This window comes from Squalius cephalus (assembly GCF_949319135.1).
Source record: "Squalius cephalus genome assembly, chromosome: 21".
Lineage (NCBI taxonomy): Eukaryota > Metazoa > Chordata > Actinopteri > Cypriniformes > Leuciscidae > Squalius > Squalius cephalus.
The window spans coordinates 1,742,120-1,769,638 of NC_137142.1; the positions used below are offsets into that span (position 1 = coordinate 1,742,120).

Here is a 27,519-nt window from a genome sequence, read left to right on the forward strand (position 1 = left end):
CTGGCGTCTCCAGGCCGACAGAGGGCGCTGGCGTGTGTTGAGCAGCCGCGATCAGCGTGTGTGTGTGTTCAGTTTCCACATGTATCGTTACCACTGTCTATGATCGTTACAGTAGCGTGAAGCTAAAGATGGATCTGTAAACTTCTTAAACTTTCTTTAGTGTTTCTCCTCCTCCTCGTTTAAACTCTACATTAATGTAAATTCGTTCGTGGTTTCATGTGAGATAAAGCATGAGGAACCGCGGCGCTTATAATATAGACCCGAGACTCAAACACCGAGTCCATCAGGTAAACTTAAAGCTTTATTATTATTATTATCATTCAAATAATATTTTACTGTACAATAACTAATTATAAAGTAATCTGAAAGACAGCGAAGACAGCCAGGGGAAAATTAAACATACAATAACTAAATAAATGAAAATACGAAGGAAAGTATTTGTTCCCCACAGAGTCTGTAATGATTTTAATGTACTACTTATTGATTTTAAGTTAGTAACATTAAAAAAAAATGGCTTGTCTATGTTTACCTAGCAAGTTTAAACATCAGATGGTTGTGAATGTCTGTAACGGTAAGATTTTTTAATGTTTTAAAAGAAGTCTCTTCTGCTCACCAAAGCTTCAATTATTTGATCCAAAAAAACAGCAAAAATATTAATACTGTTAAATATTTTTACAATTTAAAATAACTGTTTTCTATTTGATTATACAGTAAAGTGTTATATATTACTCCAGTCTTCAGTGTCACATGATCCTTCAGAAATCACTCTAATATGATGATTTGATGTTCAAGAAAGATTTATGATTATTATCAGTGATGAAAACAGTTGTGTACAATTTATTTTCAGGATTATTTGATGAATAGAAAGTTCAATATAACTTATCTGAATTAGAAAGCTTTTGCAACATTATAAATGTCTTTACTGTCACTTTTGATCAATTTAATGCATCTTTGCTGAATAAAATAATCAATTTCTTTCCAAAAAAAAAAAACTCTTACTGACCTCAAACTTTTGAACGGTAGTGATACTGTTTCAAAAGCCTTTTATTTCAGATAAATGCTGTTCTTTTGAACTTTTTATGCATCAAATAATCCTGAAAAAAAAACATTGTACACAACTGCTTTCAACACTGATAATAATCATAAATGTTTCCCGATCATCAAATCATCATATTAGAGTGATTTGTGAAGGATCATGTGACACTGAAGACTGGAGTAATGATGCTGAACATTCAGCTTTGATCACAGGAATAAATTACACTTTACTATATATTCACATAGAAAACAGTTATTTTAAATGGTAAAAATATTTCACAATATATCTGTTTTTGCTCTATTTTGGATCAAATAAATGAAGCCTTAGCAGAAGAGACTTCTTTTAAAACATTAAAAATTACCGTTCTAATAATTTTGGCCACCACTGTGTGTATGTGTATATGTATGTATGTGTGTGTGTGTGTGTGTGTGTGTGTATGATATATTTTCAATGGTCTCTCTTGTTTCAGTTCCTGAAGACTCACGATGATCAGTATGTGGACATTTCAGCCATGGCCTCTGAGCTCCAGCAACAGTTCAGGTGAGTTTCCTCCAGCAGTGAGTCTGAGATGTGCTGGTGTTCAGCGGTGAGTCTGAGATGTGCTGGTGTTCAGCGGTGAGTCTGAGATGTGCTGGTGTTCAGCGGTGAGTCTGAGATGCGCTGGTGTTCAGCGGTGAGTCTGAGATGTGCTGGTGTTCAGCGGTGAGTCTGAGATGTGCTGGTGTTCAGCGGTGAGTCTGAGATGTGCTGGTGTGAGTCTGAGATGTGCTGGTGTTCAGCAGTGAGTCTGAGATGTGCTGGTGTTCAGCGGTGAGTCTGAGATGTGCTGGTGTGAGTCTGAGATGTGCTGGTGTCCAGCGGTGAGTCTGAGATGTGCTGGTGTTCAGCGGTGAGTCTGAGATGTGCTGGTGTCCAGCGGTGAGTCTGAGATGTGCTGGTGTCCAGCGGTGAGTCTGAGATGCGCTGGTGTCCAGCGGTGAGTCTGAGATGTGCTGGTGTTCAGCGGTGAGTCTGAGATGTGCTGGTGTCCAGCGGTGAGTCTGAGATGTGCTGGTGTTCAGCAGTGAGTCTGAGATGTGCTGGTGTTCAGCAGTGAGTCTGAGATGCGCTGGTGTTCAGCGGTGAGTCTGAGATGTGCTGGTGTTCAGCGGTGAGTCTGAGATGTGCTGGTGTGAGTCTGAGATGTGCTGGTGTCCAGCGGTGAGTCTGAGATGTGCTGGTGTTCAGCGGTGAGTCTGAGATGTGCTGGTGTTCAGCAGTGAGTCTGAGATGCGCTGGTGTCCAGCGGTGAGTCTGAGATGTGCTGGTGTTCAGCGGTGAGTCTGAGATGTGCTGGTGTGAGTCTGAGATGTGCTGGTGTCCAGCGGTGAGTCTGAGATGTGCTGGTGTTCAGCGGTGAGTCTGAGATGTGCTGGTGTCCAGCGGTGAGTCTGAGATGTGCTGGTGTTCAGCGGTGAGTCTGAGATGTGCTGGTGTCCAGCGGTGAGTCTGAGATGTGCTGGTGTGAGTCTGAGATGTGCTGGTGTTCAGCGGTGAGTCTGAGATGCGCTGGTGTTCAGCGGTGAGTCTGAGATGCGCTGGTGTTCAGCGGTGAGTCTGAGATGTGCTGGTGTTCAGCAGTGAGTCTGAGATGTGCTGGTGTTCAGCAGTGAGTCTGAGATGTGCTGGTGTTCAGCGGTGAGTCTGAGATGTGCTGGTGTGAGTCTGAGATGTGCTGGTGTTCTGCACTGAGTCTGAGATGCGCTGGTGTTCAGCGGTGAGTCTGAGATGTGCTGGTGTTCAGCGGTGAGTCTGAGATGTGCTGGTGTTCAGCGGTGAGTCTGAGATGTGCTGGTGTTCAGCGGTGAGTCTGAGATGTGCTGGTGTTCAGCGGTGAGTCTGAGATGTGCTGGTGTTCAGCAGTGAGTCTGAGATGTGCTGGTGTTCAGCGGTGAGTCTGAGATGTGCTGGTGTTCAGCGGTGAGTCTGAGATGTGCTGGTGTTCAGCGGTGAGTCTGAGATGCGCTGGTGTTCAGCGGTGAGTCTGAGATGCGCTGGTGTTCAGCGGTGAGTCTGAGATGCGCTGGTGTTCAGCGGTGAGTCTGAGATGTGCTGGTGTTCAGCGGTGAGTCTGAGATGTGCTGGTGTTCAGCGGTGAGTCTGAGATGTGCTGGTGTTCAGCGGTGAGTCTGAGATGTGCTGGTGTCCAGCGGTGAGTCTGAGATGCGCTGGTGTTCAGCGGTGAGTCTGAGATGTGCTGGTGTTCAGCGGTGAGTCTGAGATGTGCTGGTGTTCAGCGGTGAGTCTGAGATGTGCTGGTGTGAGTCTGAGATGTGCTGGTGTTCAGCAGTGAGTCTGAGATGTGCTGGTGTTCAGCGGTGAGTCTGAGATGTGCTGGTGTTCAGCGGTGAGTCTGAGATGTGCTGGTGTGAGTCTGAGATGTGCTGGTGTTCAGCAGTGAGTCTGAGATGTGCTGGTGTTCAGCAGTGAGTCTGAGATGTGCTGGTGTGAGTCTGAGATGTGCTGGTGTTCAGCGGTGAGTCTGAGATGCGCTGGTGTGAGTCTGAGATGCGCTGGTGTGAGTCTGAGATGTGCTGGTGTGAGTCTGAGATGCGCTGGTGTGAGTCTGAGATGTGCTGGTGTGAGTCTGAGATGTGCTGGTGTTCAGCGGTGAGTCTGAGATGTGCTGGTGTTCAGCGGTGAGTCTGAGATGTGCTGGTGTTCAGCGGTGAGTCTGAGATGCGCTGGTGTTCAGCGGTGAGTCTGAGATGCGCTGGTGTTCAGCGGTGAGTCTGAGATGTGCTGGTGTGAGTCTGAGATGCGCTGGTGTTCAGCGGTGAGTCTGAGATGTGCTGGTGTTCAGCGGTGAGTCTGAGATGTGCTGGTGTTCAGCGGTGAGTCTGAGATGTGCTGGTGTTCAGCAGTGAGTCTGAGATGTGCTGGTGTTCAGCGGTGAGTCTGAGATGTGCTGGTGTTCAGCGGTGAGTCTGAGATGTGCTGGTGTTCAGCGGTGAGTCTGAGATGTGCTGGTGTGAGTCTGAGATGTGCTGGTGTGAGTCTGAGATGTGCTGGTGTTCAGCGGTGAGTCTGAGATGTGCTGGTGTTCAGCGGTGAGTCTGAGATGTGCTGGTGTTCAGCAGTGAGTCTGAGATGTGCTGGTGTTCTGCGGTGAGTCTGAGATGCGCTGGTGTTCAGCGGTGAGTCTGAGATGCGCTGGTGTTCAGCGGTGAGTCTGAGATGTGCTGGTGTTCAGCGGTGAGTCTGAGATGTGCTGGTGTTCAGCGGTGAGTCTGAGATGTGCTGGTGTTCAGCGGTGAGTCTGAGATGTGCTGGTGTTCAGCGGTGAGTCTGAGATGTGCTGGTGTTCAGCAGTGAGTCTGAGATGCGCTGGTGTTCTGCGGTGAGTCTGAGATGCGCTGGTGTTCAGCGGTGAGTCTGAGATGCGCTGGTGTTCAGCGGTGAGTCTGAGATGCGCTGGTGTTCAGCGGTGAGTCTGAGATGCGCTGGTGTTCAGCGGTGAGTCTGAGATGTGCTGGTGTTCAGCGGTGAGTCTGAGATGCGCTGGTGTTCAGCGGTGAGTCTGAGATGTGCTGGTGTTCAGCGGTGAGTCTGAGATGCGCTGGTGTTCAGCGGTGAGTCTGAGATGTGCTGGTGTTCAGCGGTGAGTCTGAGATGTGCTGGTGTTCAGCGGTGAGTCTGAGATGCGCTGGTGTTCAGCGGTGAGTCTGAGATGTGCTGGTGTTCAGCGGTGAGTCTGAGATGTGCTGGTGTTCTGCGGTGAGTCTGAGATGCGCTGGTGTTCAGCGGTGAGTCTGAGATGCGCTGGTGTTCAGCGGTGAGTCTGAGATGCGCTGGTGTTCAGCGGTGAGTCTGAGATGCGCTGGTGTTCAGCGGTGAGTCTGAGATGCGCTGGTGTTCAGCGGTGAGTCTGAGATGTGCTGGTGTTCAGCGGTGAGTCTGAGATGTGCTGGTGTTCAGCGGTGAGTCTGAGATGTGCTGGTGTTCAGCGGTGAGTCTGAGATGTGCTGGTGTTCAGCGGTGAGTCTGAGATGTGCTGGTGTTCAGCGGTGAGTCTGAGATGTGCTGGTGTTCAGCGGTGAGTCTGAGATGCGCTGGTGTTCAGCGGTGAGTCTGAGATGTGCTGGTGTTCAGCGGTGAGTCTGAGATGTGCTGGTGTGAGTCTGAGATGCGCTGGTGTTCAGCGGTGAGTCTGAGATGTGCTGGTGTGAGTCTGAGATGCGCTGGTGTTCAGCGGTGAGTCTGAGATGTGCTGGTGTTCAGCGGTGAGTCTGAGATGTGCTGGTGTGAGTCTGAGATGTGCTGGTGTTCAGCGGTGAGTCTGAGATGTGCTGGTGTGAGTCTGAGATGCGCTGGTGTTCAGCGGTGAGTCTGAGATGTGCTGGTGTTCAGCGGTGAGTCTGAGATGTGCTGGTGTCCAGCGGTGAGTCTGAGATGTGCTGGTGTGAGTCTGAGATGCGCTGGTGTTCAGCGGTGAGTCTGAGATGCGCTGGTGTTCAGCGGTGAGTCTGAGATGTGCTGGTGTTCAGCGGTGAGTCTGAGATGTGCTGGTGTCCAGCGGTGAGTCTGAGATGTGCTGGTGTGAGTCTGAGATGCGCTGGTGTTCAGCGGTGAGTCTGAGATGCGCTGGTGTTCAGCGGTGAGTCTGAGATGTGCTGGTGTTCAGCGGTGAGTCTGAGATGTGCTGGTGTTCAGCGGTGAGTCTGAGATGTGCTGGTGTTCAGCGGTGAGTCTGAGATGTGCTGGTGTTCAGCGGTGAGTCTGAGATGTGCTGGTGTGAGTCTGAGATGCGCTGGTGTTCAGCGGTGAGTCTGAGATGTGCTGGTGTGAGTCTGAGATGCGCTGGTGTTCAGCGGTGAGTCTGAGATGTGCTGGTGTTCAGCGGTGAGTCTGAGATGTGCTGGTGTGAGTCTGAGATGTGCTGGTGTTCAGCGGTGAGTCTGAGATGTGCTGGTGTGAGTCTGAGATGCGCTGGTGTTCAGCGGTGAGTCTGAGATGTGCTGGTGTTCAGCGGTGAGTCTGAGATGTGCTGGTGTCCAGCGGTGAGTCTGAGATGTGCTGGTGTGAGTCTGAGATGCGCTGGTGTTCAGCGGTGAGTCTGAGATGCGCTGGTGTTCAGCGGTGAGTCTGAGATGTGCTGGTGTTCAGCGGTGAGTCTGAGATGTGCTGGTGTCCAGCGGTGAGTCTGAGATGTGCTGGTGTGAGTCTGAGATGCGCTGGTGTTCAGCGGTGAGTCTGAGATGCGCTGGTGTTCAGCGGTGAGTCTGAGATGTGCTGGTGTTCAGCGGTGAGTCTGAGATGTGCTGGTGTTCAGCGGTGAGTCTGAGATGTGCTGGTGTGAGTCTGAGATGCGCTGGTGTTCAGCGGTGAGTCTGAGATGTGCTGGTGTCCAGCGGTGAGTCTGAGATGCGCTGGTGTTCAGCGGTGAGTCTGAGATGCGCTGGTGTCCAGCGGTGAGTCTGAGATGCGCTGGTGTTCAGCGGTGAGTCTGAGATGTGCTGGTGTCAGCGGTGAGTCTGAGATGTGCTGGTGTTCAGCAGTGAGTCTGAGATGTGCTGGTGTTCAGCAGTGAGTCTGAGATGTGCTGGTGTTCAGCGGTGAGTCTGAGATGCGCTGGTGTTCAGCGGTGAGTCTGAGATGTGCTGGTCGTGAGTCTGAGATGCGCTGGTGTTCAGCGGTGAGTCTGAGATGTGCTGGTGTGAGTCTGAGATGTGCTGGTGTTCAGCGGTGAGTCTGAGATGTGCTGGTGTGAGTCTGAGATGCGCTGGTGTTCAGCGGTGAGTCTGAGATGTGCTGGTGTTCAGCGGTGAGTCTGAGATGTGCTGGTGTTCAGCGGTGAGTCTGAGATGTGCTGGTGTTCAGCGGTGAGTCTGAGATGTGCTGGTGTTCAGCGGTGAGTCTGAGATGTGCTGGTGTTCAGCGGTGAGTCTGAGATGTGCTGGTGTTCAGCGGTGAGTCTGAGATGTGCTGGTGTTCAGCGGTGAGTCTGAGATGTGCTGGTGTTCAGCAGTGAGTCTGAGATGTGCTGGTGTTCAGCGGTGAGTCTGAGATGTGCTGGTGTGAGTCTGAGATGCGCTGGTGTTCAGCGGTGAGTCTGAGATGTGCTGGTGTTCAGCGGTGAGTCTGAGATGTGCTGGTGTTCAGCGGTGAGTCTGAGATGTGCTGGTGTGAGTCTGAGATGCGCTGGTGTTCAGCGGTGAGTCTGAGATGCGCTGGTGTTCAGCGGTGAGTCTGAGATGCGCTGGTGTTCAGTGGTGAGTCTGAGATGTGCTGGTGTTCAGCGGTGAGTCTGAGATGTGCTGGTGTTCAGCGGTGAGTCTGAGATGTGCTGGTGTGAGTCTGAGATGCGCTGGTGTTCAGCGGTGAGTCTGAGATGCGCTGGTGTTCAGCGGTGAGTCTGAGATGCGCTGGTGTTCAGCAGTGAGTCTGAGATGTGCTGGTGTTCAGCGGTGAGTCTGAGATGTGCTGGTGTCCAGCGGTGAGTCTGAGATGTGCTGGTGTGAGTCTGAGATGCGCTGGTGTTCAGCGGTGAGTCTGAGATGTGCTGGTGTTCAGCAGTGAGTCTGAGATGTGCTGGTGTTCAGCGGTGAGTCTGAGATGTGCTGGTGTTCAGCGGTGAGTCTGAGATGTGCTGGTGTTCAGCGGTGAGTCTGAGATGTGCTGGTGTGAGTCTGAGATGCGCTGGTGTTCAGCGGTGAGTCTGAGATGTGCTGGTGTCCAGCGGTGAGTCTGAGATGCGCTGGTGTTCAGTGGTGAGTCTGAGATGTGCTGGTGTTCAGTGGTGAGTCTGAGATGTGCTGGTGTTCAGCGGTGAGTCTGAGATGTGCTGGTGTGAGTCTGAGATGCGCTGGTGTTCAGCGGTGAGTCTGAGATGCGCTGGTGTTCAGCGGTGAGTCTGAGATGCGCTGGTGTTCAGCAGTGAGTCTGAGATGTGCTGGTGTTCAGCGGTGAGTCTGAGATGTGCTGGTGTCCAGCGGTGAGTCTGAGATGTGCTGGTGTGAGTCTGAGATGCGCTGGTGTTCAGCGGTGAGTCTGAGATGTGCTGGTGTTCAGCAGTGAGTCTGAGATGTGCTGGTGTTCAGCGGTGAGTCTGAGATGTGCTGGTGTTCAGCGGTGAGTCTGAGATGTGCTGGTGTTCAGCGGTGAGTCTGAGATGTGCTGGTGTGAGTCTGAGATGCGCTGGTGTTCAGCGGTGAGTCTGAGATGTGCTGGTGTCCAGCGGTGAGTCTGAGATGCGCTGGTGTTCAGCGGTGAGTCTGAGATGCGCTGGTGTCCAGCGGTGAGTCTGAGATGCGCTGGTGTTCAGCAGTGAGTCTGAGATGTGCTGGTGTTCAGCGGTGAGTCTGAGATGCGCTGGTGTTCAGCGGTGAGTCTGAGATGTGCTGGTGTCCAGCGGTGAGTCTGAGATGTGCTGGTGTTCAGCAGTGAGTCTGAGATGTGCTGGTGTTCAGCAGTGAGTCTGAGATGTGCTGGTGTTCAGCGGTGAGTCTGAGATGTGCTGGTGTTCAGCGGTGAGTCTGAGATGTGCTGGTGTTCAGCGGTGAGTCTGAGATGTGCTGGTGTTCAGCGGTGAGTCTGAGATGCGCTGGTGTTCAGCGGTGAGTCTGAGATGTGCTGGTGTCCAGCGGTGAGTCTGAGATGTGCTGGTGTGAGTCTGAGATGCGCTGGTGTTCAGCGGTGAGTCTGAGATGTGCTGGTGTTCAGCGGTGAGTCTGAGATGTGCTGGTGTTCAGCAGTGAGTCTGAGATGTGCTGGTGTTCAGCGGTGAGTCTGAGATGTGCTGGTGTTCAGCGGTGAGTCTGAGATGTGCTGGTGTGAGTCTGAGATGCGCTGGTGTTCAGCGGTGAGTCTGAGATGTGCTGGTGTCCAGCGGTGAGTCTGAGATGCGCTGGTGTTCAGCGGTGAGTCTGAGATGCGCTGGTGTCCAGCGGTGAGTCTGAGATGCGCTGGTGTTCAGCGGTGAGTCTGAGATGTGCTGGTGTCCAGCGGTGAGTCTGAGATGTGCTGGTGTTCAGCAGTGAGTCTGAGATGTGCTGGTGTTCAGCAGTGAGTCTGAGATGTGCTGGTGTTCAGCGGTGAGTCTGAGATGCGCTGGTGTTCAGCGGTGAGTCTGAGATGTGCTGGTGTGAGTCTGAGATGCGCTGGTGTTCAGCGGTGAGTCTGAGATGTGCTGGTGTGAGTCTGAGATGTGCTGGTGTTCAGCGGTGAGTCTGAGATGTGCTGGTGTGAGTCTGAGATGTGCTGGTGTTCAGCAGTGAGTCTGAGATGCGCTGGTGTTCAGCGGTGAGTCTGAGATGCGCTGGTGTTCAGCGGTGAGTCTGAGATGTGCTGGTGTGAGTCTGAGATGTGCTGGTGTTCAGCAGTGAGTCTGAGATGTGCTGGTGTTCAGCGGTGAGTCTGAGATGTGCTGGTGTTCAGCAGTGAGTCTGAGATGTGCTGGTGTGAGTCTGAGATGCGCTGGTGTTCAGCAGTGAGTCTGAGATGTGCTGGTGTGAGTCTGAGATGTGCTGGTGTTCAGCAGTGAGTCTGAGATGTGCTGGTGTCCAGCGGTGAGTCTGAGATGTGCTGGTGTTCAGCAGTGAGTCTGAGATGTGCTGGTGTTCAGCGGTGAGTCTGAGATGTGCTGGTGTCCAGCGGTGAGTCTGAGATGTGCTGGTGTTCAGCGGTGAGTCTGAGATGTGCTGGTGTTCAGCAGTGAGTCTGAGATGTGCTGGTGTTCAGCAGTGAGTCTGAGATGCGCTGGTGTTCAGCGGTGAGTCTGAGATGTGCTGGTGTTCAGCGGTGAGTCTGAGATGTGCTGGTGTTCAGCGGTGAGTCTGAGATGTGCTGGTGTTCAGCAGTGAGTCTGAGATGTGCTGGTGTTCAGCGGTGAGTCTGAGATGTGCTGGTGTTCAGCGGTGAGTCTGAGATGTGCTGGTGTTCAGCAGTGAGTCTGAGATGTGCTGGTGTTCTGCAGTGAGTCTGAGATGTGCTGGTGTCCAGCGGTGAGTCTGAGATGTGCTGGTGTTCAGCAGTGAGTCTGAGATGTGCTGGTGTTCAGCGGTGAGTCTGAGATGTGCTGGTGTTCAGCGGTGAGTCTGAGATGTGCTGGTGTTCAGCAGTGAGTCTGAGATGTGCTGGTGTTCTGCAGTGAGTCTGAGATGTGCTGGTGTCCAGCGGTGAGTCTGAGATGTGCTGGTGTTCAGCAGTGAGTCTGAGATGTGCTGGTGTTCAGCGGTGAGTCTGAGATGTGCTGGTGTTCAGCGGTGAGTCTGAGATGTGCTGGTGTTCAGCGGTGAGTCTGAGATGTGCTGGTGTTCAGCGGTGAGTCTGAGATGTGCTGGTGTTCAGCGGTGAGTCTGAGATGTGCTGGTGTTCAGCGGTGAGTCTGAGATGCGCTGGTGTCCAGCAGTGAGTCTGAGATGCGCTGGTGTTCAGCGGTGAGTCTGAGATGTGCTGGTGTTCAGCGGTGAGTCTGAGATGTGCTGGTGTGAGTCTGAGATGTGCTGGTGTTCTGCAGTGAGTCTGAGATGTGCTGGTGTTCAGCAGTGAGTCTGAGATGTGCTGGTGTTCTGCAGTGAGTCTGAGATGTGCTGGTGTTCAGCAGTGAGTCTGAGATGTGCTGGTGTTCAGCGGTGAGTCTGAGATGTGCTGGTGTGAGTCTGAGATGTGCTGGTGTTCTGCAGTGAGTCTGAGATGCGCTGGTGTTCAGCGGTGAGTCTGAGATGTGCTGGTGTTCAGCGGTGAGTCTGAGATGTGCTGGTGTGAGTCTGAGATGTGCTGGTGTGAGTCTGAGATGTGCTGGTGTTCAGCAGTGAGTCTGAGATGTGCTGGTGTTCAGCGGTGAGTCTGAGATGCGCTGGTGTTCAGCGGTGAGTCTGAGATGTGCTGGTGTTCAGCGGTGAGTCTGAGATGTGCTGGTGTTCTGCGGTGAGTCTGAGATGTGCTGGTGTTCTGCAGTGAGTCTGAGATGTGCTGGTGTTCAGCGGTGAGTCTGAGATGCGCTGGTGTTCTGCAGTGAGTCTGAGATGTGCTGGTGTCCAGCGGTGAGTCTTAGATGTGCTGGTGTTCAGCGGTGAGTCTGAGATGTGCTGGTGTTCAGCGGTGAGTCTGAGATGTGCTGGTGTTCAGCGGTGAGTCTGAGATGTGCTGGTGTTCAGCGGTGAGTCTGAGATGCGCTGGTGTTCAGCGGTGAGTCTGAGATGCGCTGGTGTTCAGCAGTGAGTCTGAGATGTGCTGGTGTTCAGCGGTGAGTCTGAGATGTGCTGGTGTCCAGCGGTGAGTCTGAGATGTGCTGGTGTTCAGCGGTGAGTCTGAGATGTGCTGGTGTTCAGCGGTGAGTCTGAGATGCGCTGGTGTTCAGCGGTGAGTCTGAGATGTGCTGGTGTTCAGCGGTGAGTCTGAGATGTGCTGGTGTTCTGCGGTGAGTCTGAGATGTGCTGGTGTGAGTCTGAGATGCGCTGGTGTTCAGCGGTGAGTCTGAGATGTGCTGGTGTGAGTCTGAGATGCGCTGGTGTTCAGCGGTGAGTCTGAGATGCGCTGGTGTTCAGCGGTGAGTCTGAGATGTGCTGGTGTTCAGCGGTGAGTCTGAGATGCGCTGGTGTTCAGCGGTGAGTCTGAGATGTGCTGGTGTTCTGCGGTGAGTCTGAGATGTGCTGGTGTGAGTCTGAGATGCGCTGGTGTTCAGCGGTGAGTCTGAGATGCGCTGGTGTTCAGCGGTGAGTCTGAGATGTGCTGGTGTTCAGCGGTGAGTCTGAGATGTGCTGGTGTTCAGCGGTGAGTCTGAGATGCGCTGGTGTTCAGCGGTGAGTGAGATGTGCTGGTGTGAGTCTGAGATGTGCTGGTGTGAGTCTGAGATGCGCTGGTGTTCAGCGGTGAGTCTGAGATGCGCTGGTGTTCAGCGGTGAGTCTGAGATGTGCTGGTGTTCAGCGGTGAGTCTGAGATGCGCTGGTGTTCAGCGGTGAGTCTGAGATGCGCTGGTGTTCAGCGGTGAGTCTGAGATGTGCTGGTGTTCAGCGGTGAGTCTGAGATGTGCTGGTGTGAGTCTGAGATGTGCTGGTGTTCTGCAGTGAGTCTGAGATGTGCTGGTGTTCAGCAGTGAGTCTGAGATGTGCTGGTGTTCTGCAGTGAGTCTGAGATGTGCTGGTGTTCAGCAGTGAGTCTGAGATGTGCTGGTGTGAGTCTGAGATGCGCTGGTGTTCAGCGGTGAGTCTGAGATGTGCTGGTGTGAGTCTGAGATGTGCTGGTGTTCTGCAGTGAGTCTGAGATGCGCTGGTGTTCAGCGGTGAGTCTGAGATGTGCTGGTGTTCAGCGGTGAGTCTGAGATGTGCTGGTGTGAGTCTGAGATGTGCTGGTGTGAGTCTGAGATGTGCTGGTGTTCAGCAGTGAGTCTGAGATGTGCTGGTGTTCAGCGGTGAGTCTGAGATGCGCTGGTGTTCAGCGGTGAGTCTGAGATGTGCTGGTGTTCAGCGGTGAGTCTGAGATGTGCTGGTGTTCTGCGGTGAGTCTGAGATGTGCTGGTGTTCTGCAGTGAGTCTGAGATGTGCTGGTGTTCAGCGGTGAGTCTGAGATGCGCTGGTGTTCTGCAGTGAGTCTGAGATGTGCTGGTGTCCAGCGGTGAGTCTGAGATGTGCTGGTGTTCAGCGGTGAGTCTGAGATGTGCTGGTGTTCAGCGGTGAGTCTGAGATGCGCTGGTGTTCAGCGGTGAGTCTGAGATGCGCTGGTGTTCAGCAGTGAGTCTGAGATGTGCTGGTGTTCAGCGGTGAGTCTGAGATGTGCTGGTGTCCAGCGGTGAGTCTGAGATGTGCTGGTGTTCAGCGGTGAGTCTGAGATGTGCTGGTGTTCAGCGGTGAGTCTGAGATGCGCTGGTGTTCAGCGGTGAGTCTGAGATGTGCTGGTGTTCAGCGGTGAGTCTGAGATGTGCTGGTGTTCTGCGGTGAGTCTGAGATGTGCTGGTGTGAGTCTGAGATGCGCTGGTGTTCAGCGGTGAGTCTGAGATGTGCTGGTGTGAGTCTGAGATGCGCTGGTGTTCAGCGGTGAGTCTGAGATGTGCTGGTGTTCAGCGGTGAGTCTGAGATGTGCTGGTGTTCTGCGGTGAGTCTGAGATGTGCTGGTGTGAGTCTGAGATGTGCTGGTGTTCAGCGGTGAGTCTGAGATGTGCTGGTGTTCAGCGGTGAGTCTGAGATGTGCTGGTGTTCAGCGGTGAGTCTGAGATGCGCTGGTGTTCAGCGGTGAGTCTGAGATGTGCTGGTGTTCAGCGGTGAGTCTGAGATGTGCTGGTGTGAGTCTGAGATGTGCTGGTGTGAGTCTGAGATGCGCTGGTGTTCAGCGGTGAGTCTGAGATGCGCTGGTGTTCAGCGGTGAGTCTGAGATGCGCTGGTGTTCAGCGGTGAGTCTGAGATGTGCTGGTGTTCTGCGGTGAGTCTGAGATGCGCTGGTGTTCAGCGGTGAGTCTGAGATGCGCTGGTGTTCAGCGGTGAGTCTGAGATGTGCTGGTGTTCAGCGGTGAGTCTGAGATGCGCTGGTGTTCAGCGGTGAGTCTGAGATGCGCTGGTGTTCAGCGGTGAGTCTGAGATGTGCTGGTGTTCAGCGGTGAGTCTGAGATGCGCTGGTGTTCAGCGGTGAGTCTGAGATGCGCTGGTGTTCAGCGGTGAGTCTGAGATGTGCTGGTGTTCAGCGGTGAGTCTGAGATGTGCTGGTGTTCAGCAGTGAGTCTGAGATGCGCTGGTGTTCAGCGGTGAGTCTGAGATGTGCTGGTGTTCAGCGGTGAGTCTGAGATGTGCTGGTGTTCTGCGGTGAGTCTGAGATGTGCTGGTGTTCAGCAGTGAGTCTGAGATGTGCTGGTGTTCTGTTGTGAGTCTGAGATGTGCTGGTGTTCAGCGGTGAGTCTGAGATGTGCTGGTGTTCTGCGGTGAGTCTGAGATGTGCTGGTGTTCAGCGGTGAGTCTGAGATGTGCTGGTGTTCAGCGGTGAGTCTGAGATGTGCTGGTGTTCAGCGGTGAGTCTGAGATGTGCTGGTGTTCTGCGGTGAGTCTGAGATGTGCTGGTGTTCTGCGGTGAGTCTGAGATGCGCTGGTGTTCAGCGGTGAGTCTGAGATGCGCTGGTGTTCAGCGGTGAGTCTGAGATGTGCTGGTGTTCAGCGGTGAGTCTGAGATGTGCTGGTGTTCAGCGGTGAGTCTGAGATGTGCTGGTGTCCAGCGGTGAGTCTGAGATGCGCTGGTGTTCAGCGGTGAGTCTGAGATGTGCTGGTGTTCAGCGGTGAGTCTGAGATGTGCTGGTGTTCTGCGGTGAGTCTGAGATGTGCTGGTGTTCAGCGGTGAGTCTGAGATGTGCTGGTGTTCAGCAGTGAGTCTGAGATGTGCTGGTGTTCAGCGGTGAGTCTGAGATGCGCTGGTGTTCAGCGGTGAGTCTGAGATGCGCTGGTGTTCAGCGGTGAGTCTGAGATGTGCTGGTGTGAGTCTGAGATGTGCTGGTGTTCAGCAGTGAGTCTGAGATGTGCTGGTGTTCAGCGGTGAGTCTGAGATGTGCTGGTGTTCAGCAGTGAGTCTGAGATGTGCTGGTGTGAGTCTGAGATGTGCTGGTGTGAGTCTGAGATGTGCTGGTGTTCAGCGGTGAGTCTGAGATGTGCTGGTGTGAGTCTGAGATGTGCTGGTGTTCAGCAGTGAGTCTGAGATGTGCTGGTGTTCAGCGGTGAGTCTGAGATGTGCTGGTGTGAGTCTGAGATGTGCTGGTGTTCAGCAGTGAGTCTGAGATGTGCTGGTGTTCAGCGGTGAGTCTGAGATGTGCTGGTGTTCAGCAGTGAGTCTGAGATGTGCTGGTGTGAGTCTGAGATGTGCTGGTGTTCAGCAGTGAGTCTGAGATGTGCTGGTGTTCAGCGGTGAGTCTGAGATGTGCTGGTGTTCTGCAGTGAGTCTGAGATGTGCTGGTGTTCAGCGGTGAGTCTGAGATGTGCTGGTGTTCAGCGGTGAGTCTGAGATGTGCTGGTGTTCAGCGGTGAGTCTGAGATGTGCTGGTGTTCAGCGGTGAGTCTGAGATGTGCTGGTGTTCAGCGGTGAGTCTGAGATGTGCTGGTGTGAGTCTGAGATGTGCTGGTGTTCAGCGGTGAGTCTGAGATGTGCTGGTGTTCAGCGGTGAGTCTGAGATGTGCTGGTGTGAGTCTGAGATGTGCTGGTGTCCAGCGGTGAGTCTGAGATGTGCTGGTGTTCAGCGGTGAGTCTGAGATGTGCTGGTGTGAGTCTGAGATGTGCTGGTGTGAGTCTGAGATGTGCTGGTGTGAGTCTGAGATGTGCTGGTGTGAGTCTGAGATGTGCTGGTGTTCAGCAGTGAGTCTGAGATGGTGAGTCTGAGATGTGCTGGTGTTCAGCGGTGAGTCTGAGATGTGCTGGTGTTCAGCGGTGAGTCTGAGATGTGCTGGTGTGAGTCTGAGATGTGCTGGTGTTCAGCGGTGAGTCTGAGATGTGCTGGTGTTCAGCGGTGAGTCTGAGATGTGCTGGTGTCCAGCGGTGAGTCTGAGATGTGCTGGTGTTCAGCGGTGAGTCTGAGATGCGCTGGTGTTCAGCGGTGAGTCTGAGATGCGCTGGTGTTCAGCGGTGAGTCTGAGATGTGCTGGTGTTCAGCGGTGAGTCTGAGATGTGCTGGTGTGAGTCTGAGATATGCTGGTGTGAGTCTGAGATGTACTGGTGTTCTGCAGTGAGTCTGAGATGTGCTGGTGTCCAGCGGTGAGTCTGAGATGTGCTGGTGTTCAGCAGTGAGTCTGAGATGTGCTGGTGTTCAGCAGTGAGTCTGAGATGTGCTGGTGTGAGTCTGAGATGTGCTGGTGTGAGTCTGAGATGTGCTGGTGTTCAGCGGTGAGTCTGAGATGTGCTGGTGTTCAGCGGTGAGTCTGAGATGTGCTGGTGTCCAGCGGTGAGTCTGAGATGTGCTGGTGTTCAGCAGTGAGTCTGAGATGCGCTGGTGTTCAGCGGTGAGTCTGAGATGCGCTGGTGTTCAGCGGTGAGTCTGAGATGTGCTGGTGTTCAGCGGTGAGTCTGAGATGTGCTGGTGTTCAGTGGTGAGTCTGAGATGTGCTGGTGTGAGTCTGAGATATGCTGGTGTGAGTCTGAGATGTGCTGGTGTTCTGCAGTGAGTCTGAGATGTGCTGGTGTCCAGCGGTGAGTCTGAGATGTGCTGGTGTTCAGCAGTGAGTCTGAGATGTGCTGGTGTTCAGCAGTGAGTCTGAGATGTGCTGGTGTGAGTCTGAGATGTGCTGGTGTGAGTCTGAGATGTGCTGGTGTCCAGCGGTGAGTCTGAGATGTGCTGGTGTTCAGCGGTGAGTCTGAGATGTGCTGGTGTTCAGCGGTGAGTCTGAGATGTGCTGGTGTTCAGCGGTGAGTCTGAGATGTGCTGGTGTCCAGCGGTGAGTCTGAGATGTGCTGGTGTGAGTCTGAGATGTGCTGGTGTTCTGCGGTGAGTCTGAGATGCGCTGGTGTTCAGCGGTGAGTCTGAGATGTGCTGGTGTCCAGCGGTGAGTCTGAGATGTGCTGGTGTTCAGCGGTGAGTCTGAGATGTGCTGGTGTTCAGCGGTGAGTCTGAGATGTGCTGGTGTTCAGCGGTGAGTCTGAGATGCGCTGGTGTTCAGCGGTGAGTCTGAGATGCGCTGGTGTTCAGCGGTGAGTCTGAGATGTGCTGGTGTTCAGCAGTGAGTCTGAGATGTGCTGGTGTTCAGCGGTGAGTCTGAGATGTGCTGGTGTTCAGCGGTGAGTCTGAGATGTGCTGGTGTTCAGCAGTGAGTCTGAGATGCGCTGGTGTTCAGCGGTGAGTCTGAGATGTGCTGGTGTTCAGCGGTGAGTCTGAGATGTGCTGGTGTTCAGCGGTGAGTCTGAGATGCGCTGGTGTTCAGCGGTGAGTCTGAGATGCGCTGGTGTTCAGCGGTGAGTCTGAGATGTGCTGGTGTTCAGCAGTGAGTCTGAGATGCGCTGGTGTTCAGCGGTGAGTCTGAGATGCGCTGGTGTTCAGCGGTGAGTCTGAGATGCGCTGGTGTTCAGCGGTGAGTCTGAGATGTGCTGGTGTCCAGCGGTGAGTCTGAGATGCGCTGGTGTTCAGCGGTGAGTCTGAGATGTGCTGGTGTTCAGCGGTGAGTCTGAGATGTGCTGGTGTTCAGCGGTGAGTCTGAGATGTGCTGGTGTTCAGCAGTGAGTCTGAGATGCGCTGGTGTTCAGCGGTGAGTCTGAGATGTGCTGGTGTTCAGCAGTGAGTCTGAGATGTGCTGGTGTGAGTCTGAGATGTGCTGGTGTCCAGCGGTGAGTCTGAGATGTGCTGGTGTTCAGCGGTGAGTCTGAGATGTGCTGGTGTTCAGCAGTGAGTCTGAGATGTGCTGGTGTTCAGCGGTGAGTCTGAGATGTGCTGGTGTTCAGCGGTGAGTCTGAGATGTGCTGGTGTGAGTCTGAGATGCGCTGGTGTTCAGCGGTGAGTCTGAGATGTGCTGGTGTTCAGCAGTGAGTCTGAGATGTGCTGGTGTTCAGCGGTGAGTCTGAGATGCGCTGGTGTTCAGCGGTGAGTCTGAGATGTGCTGGTGTTCAGCGGTGAGTCTGAGATGTGCTGGTGTTCAGCGGTGAGTCTGAGATGTGCTGGTGTGAGTCTGAGATGCGCTGGTGTTCAGCGGTGAGTCTGAGATGTGCTGGTGTTCAGCAGTGAGTCTGAGATGTGCTGGTGTTCAGCGGTGAGTCTGAGATGTGCTGGTGTTCAGCGGTGAGTCTGAGATGTGCTTGTGTTTCACAGGACTGAGTACGGCCGCAGGAACAGGACCGCCTTCAGGATCCAAGTGGAAAAAGGTCCAAATTACTTCAAATTGTTGTATTATTATGTGAAAACTGTATTAGAGCAGGGGTTTCCAATCTGAGTGAAAGATAAAAAGACTAAGATGATAAATTAAATTAAAATAAATGAAGAAATTGAGTAAGTTTATAGTCTATTACATAGATTAAATTAGATTAAAATAAATGAATAAAAATGTCATTAAAATAAAAATTTTGTTATGATATATGATTAAAAATGATTAAAAAACAGACTAAAATCAATTTAAAAGAAAAAGAAAAAAGTTGGTTATTAATATATTAAATCGAATTATATTAAAATAAATAAAAAAACATAAATTATATAAATAAATGTTTTTATTAAAATTATTAAAAATAGTAGAAATTAGTAGAAGTAAATTAGATTAAAATAAATAAATAAAATGTTTTTAAAATAAAATCTTAAGTTATCTATTAAAGCAAACACTTCGTGGCCTATGCGCACTAGCTTGCTTGATTGACGTTAGCTACTCGCATTTACGCGTTACGTTAAGTTTCCCGCATGAGGTACTTTGTGTTGTATGTTGCCATGACGTTCACGCGCGCACCAAACTACTTCGATGGAGCCTGAACGTTTGTTGTTGGACACAACAAAGGTTTCCCCACATTAAGTCCTTGAATTTGAGGGTATTGGACCTGGAATGTCCTTGAAAGGTCCTTGAATTTGAAGTTAACCAAGGAGTGGGAACCTTGATTGTTTATTTTTACATAGTTTAAAAATCAGATGTGTTGGACCTCCTAGACGTACGTGACCTGCATTATCTGCTATCTGTTATTTAACAGTAGAATGTAACAGCAGAAACACTCGCCGGGTTTAAACCCCAGTTGCGCGTGCGGGGCATGTTGTCATACTGCGTTACAATGAGCCCCTATTAGAACTATTCTATTATAGGCCTATACCATTATATACTTTTATGAATTCTATTAGAAAAAGGTGAATAAAGACTGAGAGTCAATGTTCAGAAATTATTAATTATTATTATGTTTTGAACTATGCTGTATAGCTGTGTTTGTTGTCAAACTCAAAAACTTGTTTATTTTTAAATATTAAAAAATGCCATTATTTTATATGAAAAATTTAATAATTGTATTTTATTGAGAAAATATTTTAGTATTTCTTGTATATTTTTTTATTAGATCAGATTACATTTGAATCTGTAATATGAATTACATTAGCATCTGTCAACCCCACCTATGGGGCATGTTGTCACATTTCACTTCCAATCTTTCAGGATAAATCAAGATAAAAGTATACGCTGTATTAATGAATCAAAACCACATAATTGTACTAGACGTGGGAAATTAATTTTGGAAAAAATAAATACTCTGAACCCAAAGTAGGTTTACAAAAATGGAGAAAGTCAAAAATCGTTAGGTTGTGCCCCACTCTCCCCACAAACATCTTCCTGAATCTGGTCTAGCACAGGGGCCAAGTGTAGTCCTGGCCTAGCGCAGGGGCCAAGTGTAGTCCTGGCCTAGCGCAGGGGCCAAGTGTAGTCCTGGCCTAGCGCAGGGGCCAAGTGTAGTCCTGGCCTAGCGCAGGGGCCAAGTGTAGTCCTGGCCAAGCGCAGGGGCCAAGTGTAGTCCTGGTCCAGCGCAGGGGCCAAGTGTAGTCCTGGCCTAGCGCAGGGGCCAAGTGTAGTCCTGGTCCACTGCAGGGGCCAAGTGTAGTCCTGGCCTAGCGCAGGGGCCAAGTGTAGTCCTGGTCCAGTGCAGGGGCCAAGTGTAGTCCTGGCCAAGTGTAGTCCTGGTCCAGTGCAGGGGCCAAGTGTAGTCCTGGTCCAGTGCAGGGGCCAAGTGTAGTCCTGGTCCACCGCAGGGGCCAAGTGTAGTCCTGGCCTAGCGCAGGGGCCAAGTGTAGTCCTGGTCCAGTGCAGGGGCCAAGTGTAGTCCTGGCCTTGCGTAGTCCTGGCCTAGTGCAGGGGCCAAGTGTAGTCCTGGCCTAGCGCAGGGGCCAAGTGTAGTCCTGGCCTAGCGCAGGGGCCAAGTGTAGTCCTGGCCTAGCGCAGGGGCCAAGTGTAGTCCTGGCCTAGCGCAGGGGTCAAGTGTAGTCCTGGCCAAGCCCAGGGGCCAAGTGTAGTCCTGGCCAAGCCCAGGGGCCAAGTGTAGTCCTGGCCTAGCACAGGGGCCATGTGTAGTCCTGGTCCAGCGCAGGGGCCAAGTGTAGTCCTGGTCCAGCGCAGGGGCCAAGTGTAGTCCTGGTCCAGCGCAGGGGCCAAGTGTAGTCCTGGTCCAGCGCAGGGGCCAAGTGTAGTCCTGGTCCAGCGCAGGGGCCAAGTGTAGTCCTGGCCTAACGCAGGGGCCAAGTGTAGTCCTGGTCCAGTGCAGGGGCCAAGTGTAGTCCTGGTCCACCGCAGGGGCCAAGTGTAGTCCTGGTCCACCGCAGGGGCCAAGTGTAGTCCTGGTCCAGCGCAGAGGCCAAGTGTAGTCCTGGCCTAACGCAGGGGCCAAGTGTAGTCCTGGACCAGTGCAGGGGCCAAGTGTAGTCCTGGTCCACCGCAGGGGCCAAGTGTAGTCCTGGTCCACCGCAGGGGCCAAGTGTAGTCCTGGTCCAGTGCAGGGGCCAAGTGTAGTCCTGGTCCACCGCAGGGGCCAAGTGTAGTCCTGGCCTAGCGGAGGGGCCAAGTGTAGTCCTGGTCCACTGCAGGGGCCAAGTGTAGTCCTGGTCCAGCGCAGGGGCCAAGTGTAGTCCTGGTCCAGCGCAGGGGCCAAGTGTAGTCCTGGCCTAACGCAGGGGCCAAGTGTAGTCCTGGTCCAGTGCAGGGGCCAAGTGTAGTCCTGGTCCACCGCAGGGGCCAAGTGTAGTCCTGGCCTAGCGCAGGGGCCAAGTGTAGTCCTGGTCCACCGCAGGGGCCAAGTGTAGTCCTGGCCTAGCGCAGGGGCCAAGTGTAGTCCTGGCCTAGCGCAGGGGCCAAGTGTAGTCCTGGCCTTGCGTAGTCCTGGCCTAGCGCAGGGGCCAAGTGTAGTCCTGGCCTAGCGCAGGGGCCAAGTGTAGTCCTGGCCTAGCGCAGGGGCCAAGTGTAGTCCTGGTCCAGCGCAGGGGCCAAGTGTAGTCCTGGTCCAGCGCAGGGGCCAAGTGTAGTCTTGGTCCACCGCAGGGGCCAAGTGTAGTCCTGGCCTAGCGCAGGGGCCAAGTGTAGTCCTGGCCTAGCGCAGGGGCCAAGTGTAGTCCTGGCCTAGCGCAGGGGCCAAGTGTAGTCCTGGTCCAGTGCAGGGGCCAAGTGTAGTCCTGGCCTTGCGTAGTCCTGGCCTAGCGCAGGGGCCAAGTGTAGTCCTGGCCTAGCGCAAGGGCCAAGTGTAGTCCTGGCCTAGCGCAGGGGCCAAGTGTAGTCCTGGCCTAGCGCAGGGACCAAGTGTAGTCCTGGCCTAGCGCAGGGACCAAGTGTAGTCCTGGCCTAGCGCAGGGGCCAAGTGTAGTCCTGGACTGAATCGCGGAATTGCCAAATTAACGCGGAATCTAGTGTCAACGCAGAATTTCGCGGAATTTTAGATATTTGGAATAAAATTCTGTTTTTGTGTGGGAGAAAAACGTATGTCTGAGGAAAATCGCATATTACTGAAAGAATGAGCAGAGAGAGAGGCCCGGTCGCGCGCACGTCTTCAAACTGTCTTGCTCTCTCTCTCTCTCCCTCGCGCTTATTAATCTAAATCAATTGAGAATTGACACAATGGTAAAAGATCGGAAGAACGAAGTTTCACGTGGAGTATTCTGATATTTTTTTCCTGAATTAGGCTACCGCTGGGTGTGAATTGTGCAAAAAAACAAAGTGCTTTTTTACCTTGCCTTCTTCTCTGAAAAGCGGTCCGCCCATTCAGCTGACATAAAAACCACTTTCAATAAACTAAACAAAACCTATCCAATGATGAAATGATTTCTGTGTTGACAAATCTTGTGCGATGTCCTAACTGCCGGGATAATCACACAACGCGTACAAGTCTGCTAATGATACGTCCGATTCGCGAACTAATGACTCCTTTGAACCGATTCACTTTAATGAATGGTTAAAACAACTGATCTGTCCAACACTGAATCGGTTCAGTGTATAACAAAATCGGTAACACTTTACAATAAGGTTACATTTATTAAACTCTAGTTAGGCTAACTAGATCAGTTAACATTAACTATTAATAAACTGCACTTCTACAGCATTTATTAATCTTTATTAATGTTAATTTCACCATTTAGTAGCCTACATTATTTAAATGAAAAGTTGTATTTGTTAACATTAGTTAGCTTAATGCACTGTGTGAAGTAACATAATAAAAATACAGGGTTAGGGTTAACTAGTTAGCCTAATACATTCACTAATGTAAACAAACCAAACCACATTTAACATCTCTTAAAATGAGAATTTTGTTTGTTACCTCAATAAATTTAGGGTCATTCTTATTTTATTTGTGTACATTTGAATCATTAACATTAAAAACACTCTTTTTACGACTAAAATAACAGTAAAGGGTAAAAAAAAACTGAATTCCCAAAAATTAAAACGGAAAAAACGGAATTTTCAAAAATTAAAACGGAAAAAACGGAATTTGGGAAAAAATAAAACGGAATTTATAGGGCCCTAGTAACTTTTTCATCTCACTAAGCCTCCTTGGATTGTGTTGTTGTATAAATAGGTCTAATTGAAGAATTTGTATGAATTCTGACTATGGAGTTTCAGAGTATAAAACCTAATATTTCACTAGCTTAACCAACATAAAGTCAAAATTGCACGAAAAAATGAGTGATAAAACGGGTTAAATGCTGTAAATAAAAAAAAACCCTGCGTTTGAGCAGAATATCAGTGTTTTAATTTCTGTTCTCTCGAAGCTGCGAAGGAAACATTTTGAGCTGTTAGTCGTAAAGTGTCTTGAATGGTTGTGTGTGTGTGTGTGTGTAGTGTATGCAGTGATATGCAGCGAGTCTGACATCTGTGCCCTGGAGAACACACATCTGGCCAAACGAGCGAGACGCAGCCGAGAGGACGGGTACGACACCACACACACTCTTCATCATCAGCATTATCTGTGTGTTTCCCCTGGTGCGTTCACAGCTGTTCTCTGGTGTGTTTCAGGGAGGACAGTCCCGTCAGCGAGGGCAGCACTGACAGCGAGGACGACATCCCTGAACATGAGGTAACTGCACTTTCACTCCACAAAACACGAAACACCAGATCTAACTCCAGCCAGAATGAAGCCGCATCTCCATAACTCTTCAAAGTGCGCAAATTGAAAACACGGCCAATGGAAACACATATATCGCAACTCCCATAGATCGCTAAACAGTTTCTACGCTCGTATGAGGGGGTTTTCAGGCAATTCGAAAAGGAATATTTTGCAAAATTACAATGGAAACAGTTTCTGTGCATTTACAGGTCAGCTGACGTAGATGATGCGGTGTGTTTGGACAGAAGAAGAGACAGAGTTCTTCATGAAACTCATAAAAGACAAAAGAATTACGGGAATACTGGATTCTGAACAACAAAGAAAAGCCACAATTCATCAGAAATGAGGAGAATCTCCCAGAATTCCTCATATGAGCCGTTCTCAGTATAAGAGTCTTTCCTCGACATTAATGTTGAATAACACGCATACGTCTCCATCCATTAATAATAATGTCTAGTCTAGTGTCTTTTTGATACACATAAACCTGATAACATCCGTCGCCATGATGTTTGGAATGACTTATAGTGAGATTAAAAAATTATGTTTTCGTCGCATAACACCGGTAAATGGAAACGCAGTCATTTCGCAATAGTTTTTCATCGAACATTTAGAAAATATTGCAACAGTTTTGCGCAGCTGTAATGTAACCGCGGCTCCTGGTGAACGCTTGTGTTTCTCCACAGCACACGAATCTGCTGAACAGCTCTCTGACGTCTCTGTACCAGCGAGGAGCGAGCGGCTCGACGCCGCAGAGGAGCGAGGGCTGGGTCCTGGACACCACCGGAGACGCACAGCAGAGCATCTGCATCGACCTGTGTGAGGACGAGCCCGCCAGCACTGCGGTAAACACGGTAAACACCAGCCTTCACCCCTCACACTCCATAACACAGCCTTCCCTAAAAGCCCTAAAATTAGATTTTTTTTTTTTTGTCCAGAAAGCTTATTTTATTTAATTTTGATATATTTTTTCTTTTTTTTAATGCATTTTTTTTGGGGGAGATTTTGTTATTTTTTATTTTATTGATCAATAAATAATAATTAAATAGTAATTTAAGCACATTCAAACATTCAACTTAAATTCAAAATAACTCATAATTTTTTAATTCAGTTCAAAATATCTTACATAGGGTGTATTTGTCGACCTCTGGTGGAAAATAATAATATATTATGATATTCCATGACTCTAGATGGCCTTATATCTCTATATGGAGCAAATGAGCTGTTCCGCTGGGTCGTAAAGTCAGTTTCTTCAGTATGCATTCAGATACACATATAGACATTATAAAATAATTTTTTGGTAAAGTTTTAGCTTTTTAGGTTTTTCTATGTGTACTGAGTCATTCCTCACATTCACATGAGTCGAATACGTGCGTTTGCGTCTGCCATGTAAGCGGACAGATGGGATATTCCCGTCGATGCGAGTCGTACGTCCCTGAAAAAGCGACGGTGGCGAATGACGTCAACTCTAACCGCGATCACATGACTCTTTTCTACGGCGCAATGGAGGACAAAGGCTCAGCCCAATGTTTTGCTGACCTTTAAAGCAGAAGCTTGATTATCATTTCGTCTGCGTCCATTGCCAATCATTTTTACTTCCTTTTCAGCCTCAGCTTTTCCTGAGGAGTGCGACTACCTCGGGTTGTTTTGTCAAGTGTATAGTGTACATGCAGATATAGGATATGGGTCACTCTGAAAAGATCGGATAAATAAAATCGGATATAGTCAACAAGTCGGACTTGGGCATCTTGACCTGCAGTGTAAATGCGGCCTAAATGTCACTAGATGATGTCATGCACCAACTAACATCTGTTCTTCCCCTAATCCATGCTCATATACTGTATTTTAATACAATTTATAGCCGATTGGCCAATAAAGTTGTTCTCATTTACATATTTTCTGTCAGACAATGGAACAAGTATGACCTATGGAAGCTTGTTTCCGCCACCGAAAAAAAAAAAAAAAGTAATTCTGACTTTTCTCTCACAATTGCGAGTTTACATGATTTAAAGTTGCAATTGTGTGGTATAAAGTCACAATTGCGATAAATAAACTCGCAAATCTGACTTTTTCTCAGAATTGCATGTTTATATGTCACAATTCTGACTTTATAACACACAATTGCGACTCCATAACATGTAATTGCGAGTTTATATCTCACAGTTCTGAGAAAAGATGTCAGAATTGCGAGTTTATTTATTGCAATTGCGAGATATAAAGTCAGAATTGCGAGATATAAACTCGCAATTTTGAGATAAAATGTCCAAATTGTCTTTTAAAATGTTTTATTCTGTGGCGGAAACAAGCTTCTATACTGACCACATGTTAACCAGCGGTCCAAAAAACAAAAACGATTGAAAAAAATCCCTAAGAGGGTCTGAAAAGTAGCTAATCTAGTGGGATAATTAACTGGTTAACCGTCAGTAAGAATGTTGACTGACTAATACAGTTAAATCAGTTAAATGGTTTAAAAAGTTATTTTTCAAGAAATATTTAGTTTGCTGCTTTGTTGAAAAATACGCTACACATATAAAAGTTACATTACATCCCCTTCATTCATTAATACTGTCATAAATGTTCCAGTATTGATATAAGGCTGAAATGAAGCAAGGGGAGCTTTTACATCTACATCTCGTCACGATGTGTTCACAGAAGCAGAGAAACCCGTCGAAGAAACCGAGAGCAAAGAGCGGAAAGCTGAAGAGAACGAAGAAGAGCAAGCATGAGGAGGACGTGGACGACGAGATCAGCGACGCAATCCTGCAGAGAAAGAGTCAGTGAACCTCGTCACACACTTAACCCACATTCTAGCCATCGTGAATCTCAGAGAGAGAGAGAGTGTGTGTGTGTTTATCAAAGTCTAAAGAAGAAAACTGTGTTGCATCAAGAAGAGAGTGTTTAGGACCGTTAGGATTGTGCAGTGTGAGAAACAATGTTGTCGTCATTGAAATTGTGGAAACACTTCAAATAAGGTTCAATTAGTTTTAGTTTACATTTTAGTTTAACTAAAAATAAGCAATACATCTGTTGCAGTTTCATCTTTTGATAACTCTTTAGTTTAGAGTCCTATTCTCACTATTAACTAGTTGCTCATTAGCATGCATATTACTAGGATATTGGCTGTTTATTAGCACTTATAAAGCACATATTAATGCCTTATTCTGCATGATCATATCCTACAATATCTAAACTCAACAACTACCTGACTAACTATTAATAAGCAGTAATTAGGCAAAAGTTGCGGTTAAAAATGAAATTGGACACTAAACTAATGTGTGACCCACTTTACAATAAGGTTTATTTTGTTGTTAACATTAGTTAATATGAACTAACAATACAAAATACTCGTACAGCATTTATTAATCTTAGTTAATGTTAATTTCAACATTTACTAAAATATTTATAAGATCTAAAGTTGTATCTGTTAACATGGTTGCACTGTGAACTAAGATGAGCAGGATCATTTGTATTAATAAAGTTTAGTAAATGCTGTAAAAGTAATTGTTAATGTTAGTTAATGCATTAAGTAATGTTAACTAATGGGGCCTTATTGTAAAGTGTGACCATATTTATTAACATTAGTTGTTCATTAGTTAAAATTAACATTTCAACAGATCAACTTTTGATTTAGTAAATGTTGAAATTGACATGCTTTAGAATTATTTTTCATTGTTAGTTCATGTCAACTAATGTAACTAATGTTAACTAATGTCGTAACTAGGGTTAACTAATGTCGTAACTAGTGTTAACTAATGTTGTAACTAGTGTTAACTAATGTCGTAACTAATGTCGTAACTAGTGTTAACTAATGTCGTAACTAATGTTAACTAATGTCGTAACTAATGTCGTAACTAATGTCGTAACTAATGTCGTAACTAATGTTAACTAATGTCGTAACTAGTGTTAACTAATGTCGTAACTAATGTCGTAACTAATGTCGTAACTAATGTCGTAACTAATGTCGTAACTAATGTCGTAACTAATGTCGTAACTAATGTTAACTAATGTCGTAACTAGTGTTAACTAATGTCGTAACTAATGTTAACTAATGTCGTAACTAGTGTTAACTAATGTCGGAACTAATGGAACCTCATTGTAAAGTATTTATACATCATGATAGTATTTTAAATGGAAAAATCAATAAAATGTGATGCAAAAAACCTTTAAAAAAAAAAAAAGCTTTATTTTCTTGATGCAAACCATATTTGTGAATAGTTTATTGAGTGTGATATGACCCAGACATGCTTCTGTGATGTTCACCTACAGAGTCAGTGTGTGTGATAAAAGTGTTTCCTCATTCTAACTCCAGGGAAGATCAAGACCCATGAGCTCCAGCACTGCGCTGTGAAGTTTGAGGACTTCGGTGGCAGTGATGAAACTCTGCAGGTGAACGACACACACACACACACACACACACACACACACACACACACACATGTCTGGTTCACTATCTTTGTGGGGACTCTCCATAGACGTAATGGTTTTTATACCGTACAAACTGTACATTCTATCCCCTTACACTGCCCCT

At 49.1% G+C, this 27,519-nt stretch overlaps 1 protein-coding gene across 3 annotated transcripts in view; it reads left to right on the top strand.

The window, feature by feature from the left end:
* The first annotated feature begins 48 nt into the window (after positions 1-48).
* The window catches only part of nvl (nuclear VCP like), a 51,238-nt gene continuing 23,767 nt past the window's right edge, over positions 49-27,519 (top strand). The window contains exons 1-8 of one of the 3 annotated variants that reach the window (XM_079855477.1): positions 49-287; positions 1,506-1,576; positions 17,770-17,822; positions 22,730-22,817; positions 22,904-22,964; positions 23,678-23,836; positions 25,644-25,764; positions 27,301-27,377. In XM_079855477.1, the coding sequence (XP_079711603.1) occupies positions 231-287; positions 1,506-1,576; positions 17,770-17,822; positions 22,730-22,817; positions 22,904-22,964; positions 23,678-23,836; positions 25,644-25,764; positions 27,301-27,377 (687 nt within the window). In that variant the 5' untranslated portion in view covers positions 49-230. Of the gene's footprint in view, positions 288-1,505; positions 1,577-17,769; positions 17,823-22,729; positions 22,818-22,903; positions 22,965-23,677; positions 23,846-25,643; positions 25,765-27,300; positions 27,378-27,519 lie in introns of all 3 variants that reach the window. The other 2 variants (XM_079855478.1, XM_079855476.1) reach the window with 2 other exon arrangements.